Source organism: Sphaerodactylus townsendi, linkage group LG04, assembly GCF_021028975.2.
Source record: "Sphaerodactylus townsendi isolate TG3544 linkage group LG04, MPM_Stown_v2.3, whole genome shotgun sequence".
Taxonomy (NCBI): domain Eukaryota; kingdom Metazoa; phylum Chordata; class Lepidosauria; order Squamata; family Sphaerodactylidae; genus Sphaerodactylus; species Sphaerodactylus townsendi.
Genome location: NC_059428.1, coordinates 148,363,634 through 148,376,449, shown reverse-complemented (window position 1 = coordinate 148,376,449; position 12,816 = coordinate 148,363,634). Strand labels below are relative to the sequence as shown.

The 12,816-nt window shown below is 45.1% G+C and overlaps 1 protein-coding gene across 1 annotated transcript in view; it reads left to right on the top strand.

Annotated features, from left to right (window-relative positions):
- LOC125432197 overlaps nt 1-12,361 on the top strand; it is a 30,745-nt gene extending 18,384 nt beyond the window's left edge. The window contains exons 26-35 of the mRNA XM_048495633.1: nt 50-162; nt 796-975; nt 1,813-2,012; nt 2,416-2,519; nt 3,030-3,148; nt 4,093-4,260; nt 4,564-4,766; nt 5,336-5,439; nt 11,748-11,877; nt 12,204-12,361. Coding sequence (XP_048351590.1) covers nt 50-162; nt 796-975; nt 1,813-2,012; nt 2,416-2,519; nt 3,030-3,148; nt 4,093-4,260; nt 4,564-4,766; nt 5,336-5,439; nt 11,748-11,806 — 1,250 coding nt within the window. The 3' untranslated portion in view covers nt 11,807-11,877; nt 12,204-12,361. The remainder of the gene's footprint in view (nt 1-49; nt 163-795; nt 976-1,812; nt 2,013-2,415; nt 2,520-3,029; nt 3,149-4,092; nt 4,261-4,563; nt 4,767-5,335; nt 5,440-11,747; nt 11,878-12,203) is intronic.
- The last annotated feature ends 455 nt before the right edge of the window (nt 12,362-12,816 follow it).

Genomic DNA, 12,816 nt, shown 5'->3' with positions numbered 1-12,816 from the left:
TTGGGTTAGGTTAACTTTAATCCTTCACAAGTCCACTGTTCTTTTTAAGCTTCAGGATACCAAAACAAGTCTGTCGATGAACGGATTCAGGCTGTCTGGGGTTCATTCTTCCTTGATGCCACCTTAGAAGAAGTGAAATCCACCAATGAGGACTTCAGGCCTGTAGGTTTGATCTGTTGATGGAGTGTGGGGGGCAAACACTGAAAATAAATGTCTTCCCAGGAAGTAGAGTGAACCTAACCGTATTCACAACTATCTGGGGCATCTGGCACAGAGAAAACTTCTCACGATGTTTGCTAGATGCTGATCAACTAGGCTGGAGCTGTTAAGATAAAAACCCTAATTAAAAAGCAGGGTGAAAAGATGTGTTCTGACCTGGTGCTTAAAAGAATGTAAATTAGATGCTAGGTTAGCCTGAAGCAGGAGAGTGTTTCAGAGGTCACCTCAGAAACTGCCGTGTCTCTAGTCACCTCAGAAACTGCCGTATCTCTAGTCACCTCAGAAACTGCCGTGTCTCTAGTCACCTCAGAAACTGCCGTGTCTCTAGTCACCTCAGAAACTGCCGTGTCTCTAGTCACCTCAGAAACTGCCGTATCTCTAGTCACCTCAGAAACTGCCGTGTCTCTAGTCACCTCAGAAACTGCCGTATCTCTAGTCACCTCAGAAACTGCGGTGTCTCTAGTCACCTCAGAAACTGCCGTATCTCTAGTCACCTCTAAAGTGTGTGTGGGAGATTGGGAGTCAGATCTTTAAAAATGTGAATAGGAGTGGTTGACAAACATCCTTGTGTTCTAGGCTTCCAACTTGGGCTCCCTGAACATCGGCCAATTGGTGGAGTTTGTCACGGCCTCTGATGCGCTGGTCAATGTGACAACGATGAGGACGGTTCTGTCGAGTCTAGAGAACGAACGTTCTGAAATCCCACTTTCTCAGATGCAGGACTTCCTGACACACTTCAATCTGGAGATCGAGCAGGTAACTGGTGAAGAAGGAACCTTCCTCCCCTTGCGACGTGAGGCATTTCTGAAGGGACTTTTGGTATAGCCCCCCAAGTGCCGCTGGCTTTAAGCTCTTGCAGAGAACATTTCTTGTGGCAGTTGCAGATAAAGTCAGTGGGAATGACATAAGATTTTTCCTCTTTGCCAACAATCCAATACTATGCTTTGCAATTGTACATGGAATGCTGTCGTTTAATCTTCCCAAACATATTGTCACCATGTTCTGCCAGCAAACTGTGGACACAAGCCTCTATCATTCCCCTCTCCTCTGTTTTTATTCTCACAACAACCTTGAGAGGAAGACAAAGAAGGGAATATGTATTGTCCCAATGTCACCCACTCATGACTGAGTGGGAATTTTGACCCATGCCTTCTCAGTTAAAAAAGAAGAAGAGTTTGGATTTGTATCCCCGCTTTCTTTCCTGCAAGGAGACTCAAAGGGGCTTACAATCTCCTTTCTCCCCCCCCCCCAACAAACACCCTGTGAGGCGGGTGGGGCTGGGAGAGCTCCAAAGAACTGTGACTAGCCCAAGGTCACCCAGCTGGCATGTGTTGGAGTGCACAAGCTAATCTAGTTCACCAGATAAGCCTCCACATCTCAAGTGGCAGAGCGGGGAATCAAACCCAGTTCTCCAGATTAGAGGGCACCTGCTCTTAACCACTACACCACGCTGGCTCTAGTCCCAGCCTTTCAGCAGTTCAGTGGTTGGGACTGACACCAGTGTGATTTACTCTGGTGGAATTTACCCCAAGAAATGTGTCTGTGATTGCTGCCTGCATCTTTTTCCCCCTCCCGAACCTGTTCTTTTTGCAGAACAAAGTGGACATAGGAGAAGGTGTGAGGCTGGAGATACTGAACACCATTTTCACTCATCTGAAAACGCATTTTAGAACATTCACTCACCTGGACTACAGTGTCTGGTTCTCAAAGATGAAGTTCCTCTTGCCCAGCATCAATAAAGACGTCCTCCAGTTGATCCCGCTAGACCTCGGCTTCCCCTCGTACACTGCTATGTAAGCATGTTCTTTTATCTGCAGTTTCTCTGATCACAGCATTTAAGCTCCCGTTAAGGGGGAAATGGATTCATTTTAAAATAAACAATTGGAAACACACACACACACACACACCCTCCCAGCATGGTCCTTATGTTAGCAATGCTGGAGCAACTTTTTAAGGAACGCGCAAACTAGATAGAACTTAAGGCACCTCTTAACGTAAATCAACGTAAATGTGGTGAGGTTTTGCTGCTGCGTTTGAACTATTTTGTGGACTTAACAGCTCAGCTACCTTATAGTCTGGGCTAACTATTAGCAACTTACAAGTGTTTCTTCTGCTGCAAGCTGTAGATAGCACTTTCCCCTTCAAGTAGACATATTTCAGGTAGGTTCCTTTCTGATTTTTCCATGTTGCTTGCAGAATCACAGGCCTGGACCAAGCCTCCTCGGAGTTCTCCCAAGAGACTTCCCATGAGGTCTACACATTCATGAAGAAGATTCTAGAAGTCCAAGTCAATATCTCAGGTGCTCATTTTGGGACATTCAGCAGTAATAGTAGCTCAATAACTCATGGTGAAATATATTAGAGACCGTGTTATTTATTTATTTATTTATTTATTTTATTGAGCTTCTATACCGCCCCATCCCCGAAGGGCTCTGGGTGGTGTACAACATAAGAGAAGACAATATAAACAGTTAAAACATTTAAAAGCAGCGGCAACCATAAAAACATTTCTGATAAATATAATAAATTACGGTAAATAGATGGCGTTCAGCGTCTAATGTTCCAATCTAAAAATTCCCTCCCCCTTCCAAAAGGGAGGAGTGGCGAGTCTAAGATGACAGTTGGCCCAGGTGTCAGGGCCGGGGAAGGGGGCACCATCAACAGCCGGTACCTATGCTGAAATACTGCATGGAATGAATATGCAACCGTGGTTTGGGTTTTTCATATAACCATCTGAAATAGTATGTGAAAGGCTGAGTTATTTGCAGGCATAAATATTCTCTGAAAAACTGCCATTTGTTCTGTTTTAGGAACTGCATTTCCGGGTGCTTACAAAGACAGCCAAAGTTTCTTGAGTGGGGTCTTTTCCCGTTTTGCACGCTTTGCTGAATATACTGACTTCATCACGTTTTACAAAGACTTTAATGGGGTAGGTAAACAGAATTTACCCTGACCTAGATAGCCCCAGGCTAAGCTGAACTTGTTAGATCTCAGAAGTTAATCAAAGTTAACCCTGGTTAGTATTTGGTTGGGCAACTTCTAAGGAACACCAGGGTCGTGATATGGAGGCACCCAATGGGAAACCATCTTGAAACTGCCTTGAAAACCCCACAAGGGTCATCACAAGTCAACTGTGACGTGACAGCATTAAAAAAAAGAAAAGAAACAGAATCGGTCTTCCGCACAGTCTGCTCAGTCATAGACATTAATCTTAGTTTTTGAAGTAACCCAAATAAAAGCTAATTTGTAATGTCTGAAAAATGTCAAGTGACTGGTTGTACATGGTACTAATTTGATGCTGACATTTTTAAGCTCATGAAAATAATTTGAAGAATATGCCTTTTCGCCATATTTCTTCTTTCAAAAAGTGGATTTCTTGCTGGGCTGGTGTTTTATTTAGTGAAGGAACGGAATGTAAGCAAGTTGGCCCATTTGCTGGCAATTAAATTACATCTAGTCCATGAAAGCAAACCCAAAGCAAACCCTAGCATAAAAATGTGTTGGTCTTTCTTTATGATTGGGCCCCATACTGAGTTTGGCACCATCTAGTTTTGTTACCAGTCTTTATTAGTTTTATATTGGAATTTTAATGTATTTCTGTATTTAATTGTTATTCCATTGTGTTTCTGATGGAAGCTGCCCTGAGTTTGATTGGTCAGGAAAGGGCAGGATATCAATCAATCAAATAAATAAAATGGACATTTATTGGCCATAGTGTGATGCAGGAAAATTGTGCCTTTTTATTCCCTTTCCCTACACATACACAAGTCAGAGGCATCTGTAAGGTTTTGTGTTACTGATTCAACACCATACCAATAAACTCTCTTGCATATATCCTCCAACCTCATACTTTGTGTGTTGTATCCTTGCCAGTATGATGTTCTTCCACTGCTGACGACAAAACAAATGAGTGAGATGATGGTTGTGACCAATGCCATCCAACGCGAACTCTTGGCAGTCCAGATCTTGGTAGAATTGGAGAAACGCCCCCTTGATGAATTGAAGGTCTTCACATCAGAGCTCAATGTTGTGATGCACCAGGTACCATTTCCGGACTTTCTCATCTGGACTAGTTTGACCCAGCTGCATTTTTTCTTCTTCTGGCTGTGTCACCTGCCTGCTCCCAGACTCTCTGAACTGAGTGCCCCGAACGTTTTCAGTTATAGGACACACAACAAGCAAAAGTGTGTCTCTTTTTGCAGGGAAACGTCGCATTGCAGAGACCCTTTCCAGAGCAAATCCCCTTTAAATCAAATCAGGCTGGACTTTTCCTAGACTGGAATTTAAGTCTGGCTGGAGCAACTGGGGGTGGTCTTGACCACAGCCTCTCAATTTCTCTTCCAGAAGGGCTCGAGTTTCCTCCCTGACCTCCAGGTCAGCACCTTAATCCTGGAGGCAGTTTTCAAGCGGCTGCAATTTGCCACATTCTCGGCTGTTCAATACGACTTATGGTTCGGCACTCAGCTGAAGTCCTTCCTACCAGCGCTTTCCCTGAGGCTCCTGCACCAGATCCCCCTTGATGTTGACTGCCAGTCGCACCAAAATCTGTAAGTGGGATATAGCTCTTTGGCACCTGCCAAACCATTCCAGAATAACGTACACAGCAGTACTTGAACTTGGCTTGTGTTCTGTGCCCAATTCGGGTTTTCCACCACAGCCATGGGTTTGTTTAGAAGAAGAAGAGTTTGGATTAAATTCCCCCCTTTCTCTTCTGTAAGGACTCAAAGGGGCTTACAACCTCCTTTCCCTTCCCCTCACCCCCACAACAAACACCCTGTGAGGTGGGTGGGGCTGAGAGAGCTCCGAAGAACTGTGACTAGCCCAAAGTCACCCAGCTGGCATGTGTTGGAGTGCACAAGCTAATCTAGTTCACCAGATAAGCCTCCACAGCTCAAGAGGCAGAGTGGGGAATCAAACCTGGTTCTCCAGATTAGAGTGTGCCTGCTCTTAACCAAGACACCACACTGGCTCTCATCTTTAAGATTCCCTTTTAGACTCTGTGCAGAAAAGACTGAATTTTTTTTTCTGTAATAAAACAGTCCCTGCACCTTGGAAACCTAGCATTTGGAGTCCATTTCATTCAGCTTCTTTCCTTGCACTTCTCCATCCATCTCAGAGTTAACGCCCTGGATCAAGTCTATACTAAGTTCACGATGGACCAGAAGGAAGCCATCCATAAGAGGATATTGAACTATCTGGAGTTTTACCAGCAGAATCAAGGTATGAGAAGGCGGTCCTTTTGGTGTTGGAGGCTGGATATAGCTGTTGTTGTTCCAGGGGGTGTGGCAAGGCTGACTCCTGGAGGCAGCGGGGTGGGTGGGTTCTTGCTGGGGCCACATGACGGGCAAAGGAATGGGCCTCAAAACAGAGGGGGTGCAATGTGCTGAACACTAACCAAAACAAAATTCATGTTGCACCTAACCACTGGCACTAATACACATATGTTTTAATTTTTATATATAATCCGATTTCTTAATATTATTAATGCATTGCATAGCTCACATCCATTCAATTTTTTACAATATCCCTTTAACGGAGAAAAGGAACACAAATCCATTCATTATTCTTAACAGAGAATTGGAACATAAACTCATTCAATATCCTTACGGATCTCTTAATGTACCAAAGTGAAGACAAGAGACTTTGGTACATTAAGAAATTGGATGATATATAAAAATTAAAACCTATGTGTACTAGTACCAGCGGTTAGGTGCAACGCGAATTTTGTTTTGGTTAAAGGAATGGGCCTGTCAGCCACATTTATAGGAAGTGCCTTGGATAGGCAAAGTGGCTCGGGTGGACTCTTTTCTAGGCCTTTCCTGTTCCCCAACCAAGAGGGTCTTGCCCCCAAAGCCTCATAAGAACATAAGAACATAAGAACAAGCCAGCTGGATCAGACCAGAGTCCATCTAGTCCAGCTCTCTGCTACTCGCAGTGGCCCACCAGGTGCCTTTGGGAGTTCTCATGTAGGATGTGAAAGCAATGGCCTTCTGCGGCTGTTGCTCCCGAGCACCTGGACTGTTAAGGCATTTGCAATCTCAGATCAAAGAGGATCAAGATTGGTAGCCATAAATTGACTTCTCCTCCATAAATCTGTCCAAGCCCTTTTAAAGAAGCTATCCAGGATTTGAGTGGCCAAACTCACCACCTCCCTGTGGCAGCATATTCCAAACACCAATCACACACGTTGCTAAGTGAACAGTGTTTCCCTTTCTTATTAGTTCTAATTCTTCCCTCAGCATTTTCAATGAATGCCCCCTGGTTCTAGTGTATTGTGAGAAAGAGAGAAAATTTCTCTCTGTCAACATTTTCTACTCCCATGCATATAATTTTATAGACTTCTAATCATATCCCCCTCTCAGACGTCTCCATCTCCAAACTAAAGAGTCCCAAACGCTGCAGCCTTTCCTCATAAGGAAGGTGCTCCAGTCCTCTCAGTCATCCTTTCAAGGTTGCTCCTTTCTCCTGCACTTTTCTATCTCTTCAATATCCCTTTTGAGATGTGGGTGACTCAGAACTTGAAACACAGTACTCTCAAGTAGTGGTCACATCTTAATGGCTTCTATATATGGGGCACTTGACAATGCTTTGCAGTTTTATTATCAATTCCTTTCACTGATTTTATCCCTGTGCATAGAGTTTGCCTTCTTTCACATGCTGCTGCTACATTGAGTTGACATTCCCATGGAACTACTTCAATTAAGACAGCCCAAATCCCTCTTCCCTGGTCTCAGTGACTGATAGCAGCACTTGACCCCCCTGTAGCGATGTATGTGAAGCTTTGGATTTTTTGCCCCTATGTGCATCACTCTTTGCATTTTGCTACATTGAACTGCAGGCATTTGCCATTTCTTAGCTCCACTCCACCCTGAACTTATCAAGGTCCGGCTTAGGAGCTCCTCGCAATCCTTTACGGTTCTCACCCACACTACATAATTTGGTATCATCTGCCAAACTTGGCCACCACGCTTACCTGCACCCCTACTTCCCAGGTCATTTTCATGAATAGGTTAAAGAGCACTGGTCCCAATCATCGATCCCCTTGGGGACAATTCACTCCCCACATCTCTCCATTGTGAGAATTTCCCATTTACACCCACTCTTTGCTTCCTGTTTCTTCTCCAACCAGTTTTTAATCCATAGGAGGACTTCCCTCTTATTCCTTCATTTGCTGGAGTTTTTCTCAATAGTCTCTTGGTGAGGAACTTTGTCAAAAGCTCTTTGAAATCCAAGTAGACCAATGTCCACTGGTTCCCCCCCTTATCCACTTGCCTATTTCTTACATCCCTCAAAGAACTCTAGTAAGCCTTTGTAAGACAGGATTTGCCTTCTGCAAAAGTTTTGCTATGCTGACTCTCTTCTCAGCAGGGTCTTCTGCTTTTTGTACATGTTTTATAATTTTATCTTTAATGACAGATTCTACTAATTTACCAGGAACAGATGTCCAAACTGACTGGCCTGTAATTTCCCGGGTCCCCCCTAGATCCTTTCTTAAAGATTGGTGTGACATTGGCCATCTTCCAGTCTTCAGGGATGGAGCCTGATTTGAAGGATAAGTTGCATATTAAAGTGAGAACATCCAGCAATTCTACATGCTTGAGCTCTTTTAAGAAACTCTTGAGTGAATGCAATCTGGGCCAGGGGATTTGGGTGAGCATTTAGTTTATCAATGGCTGCCAGGAACTTCTTCCCTTGTCTACCACTATCTTCAAGAAGGTTCCTCGGATTCGCCTCCTAAGAAGCTTGGTCTCAGGTGCAGGGAATCTTCTCCTCTACCCTCCTCTATGGGTGAAGACATTGCAGATGCAAAAGAGGAATTCATTCAGCTTTTCCTGCCAATCCCTCCCTGTCATCCTTTAGCACACCCTTTGTTCCTTTGTCATCCTAACGGGCCTACCGCCTCCCTTGGCTGGCTTCCTGCTTTTGATGACATGTACTTGAAGGAACTGTTTGTTGCTGGTCTTTGATGTTCACAGCTGTCATGCTCGTTCCCTCATAATCCTTTTTGGCCTCCCCTTTACAGCTAACTTCTGCTTCTCTTTTTGCCACCATTTATTCTGTGTTCTCTCTGAGTATTCTTTATCAGTTAAGTTGGACTTCCATTTTCTAAAAGACATCTTTTTTTTTTCCCTAATAATTTCCTCAAGCGTCCCTTTGTTAACCATGGTGGCTTTCTTTCGGACTGAAGTGGCAGCCTTTCCTAACCTGTGGAACCTACATTTTCCAGCTGAGCTTTTAAGACTGTGTTTTTAAATAACCTCCAAGTATCTTGGACATTTTTTGACTCTCTTGATTTTCTCCTTTCAGCTTCCTCATGCACTATCCCCCTCATCTTTCTTTGAGAGAAATTTCCTTTCTGAAGGCGAATGTAACTACATTAATAGTTGTCACTTGTTCAAGCATGCAGAGACATTGAATCTGGACAGCATTGTGGTCGCTGTTCCCTATCGGCTCCAACAACACTGGACTTCCTGCACCAGGTCCTGGAGTCCCACATAGAATTAGATCTAGGATCACATCTCCCTGGTTGGTTCTGCACAACCATCTGCTCCTAAGCCACAGTCATTTAGGCATATCCAGGAATGTTTCTCTCTCCTTACTTCATGACCTGAACATGCATTTTTTTCCAGTTTATATGGGGATAGTTAAAAATCACTTCATCTACCAATGGCAGTATATGGTACATTTTGCTTTTGTTGGCCTCTCATAATTTCTTTTTCCATCTCAGAATCCCTTCTTGTGCTTTGGTCAGGGGAATTTCAAGGGCCATACCCTAATGTTAAACCATGTTTCACCCCTGGTATTGATATCCACAGTGCTTCTGTAGAGGAATCTTGCTCCTGCATTGTCTATTTTATGTGACACTACTCATGCTCTCTTTGATGTAGAGGGCCACCCCACCTCCCAATACTCTTCCAGTCCTATCCTTTCCTGTAAGAGCCTGTAACCTGGGATAACAGCATCCCACTGGTTCCCTCCCTTTATTCCACCATGTCTCTGTGGATGCCCACTATATATCAATGTCCCCTCCTTCAAAACTCTTGTACCTCCAGCTCCCCCCCATTTTAGGTTTAATGCTTCTTACTCTTCATTAGGCATAGAGACACTTCTTGTATACTCTCGTCTCTGTCCCTAACCTGGGGATTTATGTGTTTTGCCCTCTCTAGCCTTTTTGTAGACACTATCACTTAACATCACATTGCTACATGTTCCCTCACTTGTGGCTATGTGGTTGATTTAAAAAAAAACCTCCTTCTCTGTCTGCATCCCCATGTGGACTCTGTATTCGAACCAGAGTCACTCTCAGCTCCTGCTCTGCTTTCCCCCCAGGAATCAGTTTAAAAGCTGTTCTCTGCCACCTTTTTAATGTTGAGTGCCAGCAGCCCTGGTTCCTCTTTGGTTAAGATGAGTCTGCCCCTTTGTATTTTGAGGCAGTCTGTCCTTATCCCAAAAGGGTTCCCCAGTTCCTGGACAAATCTGAAAACCCTCTGCCTTGCACCACCTTCTCATCCACGCATTTATGGAGACCCTGTATTCCTCAGCTTAGCTCAGCTGCTCAAGCCTCCTTGCTGCGGAACAGGTGAGTAGCATTTCAGAGAATGCCACCTTGGGGGGGTCCTGGATTTTTAACCTTTTTCCTAGCTTAGCCTAAATTTAGCTTTCCAGAACCTTCCCGCTACATTTCCCAAATGTCATTGGTACCTACAATGTGGGACCACAACTGCCGACTCCACCTCCCAGCACTGTCTAACAGCTCTATTCTAGGACGTGAGCGTGACATCCGCAACCTTCGCATCTTCAGGCAGGCAAGTCACCATGCGGCTATCATCAATGCCTCTCACAAACTCCAACTCTCTATATTCCTGATGATCGAATCACCCACTACAAGGGAGCTTCCCCCCACCTCCCCTGAGTGGGTAATCCTCAGTGCTAGAGGATAGCTGATCACTCAGTTAAGGAAGGGATCCGCATCTAAGGGAGCATCTTCCACCCCACCTCTCAGACTGGCACCCTCTGTCACCCAGGACTCTCATTCTCCACTTGACATCTGAAGAGATGTCACCTTGGGAGGCCGGACCAAGCTGCTAGAGTCCCCTGAAAGTCTTTGTTAGTTGCCCTCTCTCTGCCCTCCTCCTCTAGCTTCCTCCTCCAGGTCTCACACCTTGGCTTGGCTTCCAAAGAGAACGGACACTGCTCCTTGGAGTGCCAGGAGAGCTTCATTGCAGCTGTGAGGGCACACTCCACGCACTTCTGGCCTGAAGTGGCAGAGATAGTCATGCCATGTGACACCTTAGCCTGTAAAAAAAACACTGGGCAAGCCCCCCCATCCCCCCCCTGCTTCGAGCCTCCTGCCTTCCATATCTGCTTTTTGTTTAAATATTTAGATATTAAACTTTTAGTCCAGTGCCCCTTGGGAGCTATCTGTACCCTACTATCCCTCAAAGAAATGTCCCTTGATAATTAATTAAAATTATTTATTTTAAAAAAAAAGAAAAAAAAGAAAAGAAATCTGCTTTAAGTTCCTAGAGACTGAACTAAAGACTGGAATGACTCACCTCAGGAGCCCCACCCTTAGCAGCCTAGGACAAAGAGTAACCCTCTGTTAACCTCCTGTTTAAGCCCCACCTCCAAAGTAGCCCCAGCTCCTAAGTAGCCTTAAGGAGAAAAAAAGAGATAAACCCCTGCAAACCCCTGCTAATAATACACTGTTTTTTAGGTAAAGATGTGGGCTTTGAGAAAAAAGCCCCTCCAAAAAAATGAAACACCAGAGTCACTCTGTTCTTCCTGGCCCAGATGCCTTGTCCACTCTGTATTCCAAGATCTTGAAACCAGCACCGGGCTGCATGAATCAGCTCTGCTTGGGAAACAAGACCGGGTCACTTGGAACTCTCTCATCCAGGGTGCAAACGTGCTGAGTGGCATTTCAGAAGCATGGCCGCTTTGAACTTTTCTAATAGGTGGGCTTTGCTTCTCCTGATAGGGGCTGGGGTCAGTTTGAGACATTCTGCTTCTTCAAAAGGCTCGCCCCCTGCTTCCTCAAGGCCCACGTCTTTGCTTTGTGAGTTCTAGCTGAGATTATTCCCTTCTCCAACTGCACGTGAGGCCTTTGTTCTACGACTGTGTGGTGGAGCAGTTTTTTCTGGGCTGTGTGGCTGGGTCTGGTGGATCTTTGTTCCTAACGTTTCACCTGCATCCATGGCTGGCATCTTCAGATAAATTGTCATGTACCCCACTAAAACGTTCACTTCTCACTGAACACAGCGTGTAACAGACTTCCCTCTGGGATACACCTCTGAAGATGTTGCCACAGATGGTAGGCTAAACGTTAGGAGTCATAAGATCCACCAGGACTACGCGGCTACATCAAGAGCTCAGGAAAACTCCAGCACAACCAGTTGAATCCGGGCCATGAAATCCTTAGGCAAAACTTTGTTCTGAAGTGCCTCAGCTGGCTACAGCTCTCGTAAGTCTTTTCCTGGCCCGGCTTACTCCAAGTTAAGCTCCAAACTCTTTGGATTTCTGTTCAGGTGCCACGTGCCTCCCAACAAAAAAAAACAAATGCAGCCAGTGGCTGACAAGTCAGTAACTCAGGGAGGCCAGTTCAGAGCTTTGGCAAGCCTTTCAGAGTTTTCATCTCTGAATGTGAACTTTAAGTGGGTAAGTGGATTCAACCAGGAGCTTTGCAGTTAGGATTTTTCCGGGAAGCCAGCCCAGATGTTTTCGGGATACCTGAGCCCCCTACTTGACCATTACAAGTGTTATGGGAACATGAGAAAACTCATGGACCTCTTAAAAGCCAAGCACTGGGGGAGAACACTATAGTTATTCTGTTTACAAAACCCCAAATCAGTTTTAGACAATACAGTGGGTGAAGAATCCATAGAAGGTGAAATAATTGCTCTTGTGTTTCTGTTCTGGAGGCTAAAGTCCATCCAGGTATGAACAATGTGTGAAAACAGTAACCCGTGTATTTGCATGCTCAGTTTTCAGCTATGGAAGAACTCTTTCCGAGCCGACTGGTTGGATGTCGCGAGTTAGTTCAGAAGCTCCATTGACGCTGGCAACCTCTTCGTTGAGGTCGTGAGTCAACTGGGCACTCCGGGAGACGTTGCCGAATTCCTGAACAAGCTGAACGTCATAGCTCCGGTAACTGCTTTGTGAGAAGTCAGAGGAGAAGTTGTAGCGTGCAGGTAGAACTCCCCACTTTGCACGTAGAAGGACCCCTTTAGGTTCGAAGCCCCCAGTCTCTCCCCGCTAAAAGATTTCTAAGTAGCAGGTCGGTAGGAAGGAGGCTTTTCTTTCCCCTGGAGGATCCTGCCAGTCAGCAGACGAATAATGCTAATTACCAGTATATGCACCAGGTGTATAAAGTTTCTAATTCGTATAAGCCGAGGCACCTAATTTTTTACTCGCCCAAATCTGGGAAAAAAAACATATATTGACTCGTATAAGACGAGGGTGGGAGTTTCAGAGGCAGAGGGAGCTCCTTATTTGGGCAGTGACTCTGGTGTCACTGCCCAACAAGGAGCTCCCTCCCCTGCCTCCGGGTTTGAGAAAGCCCAGCCAGGGCACCCGGGTTTCCCCCCCTTCACCCTC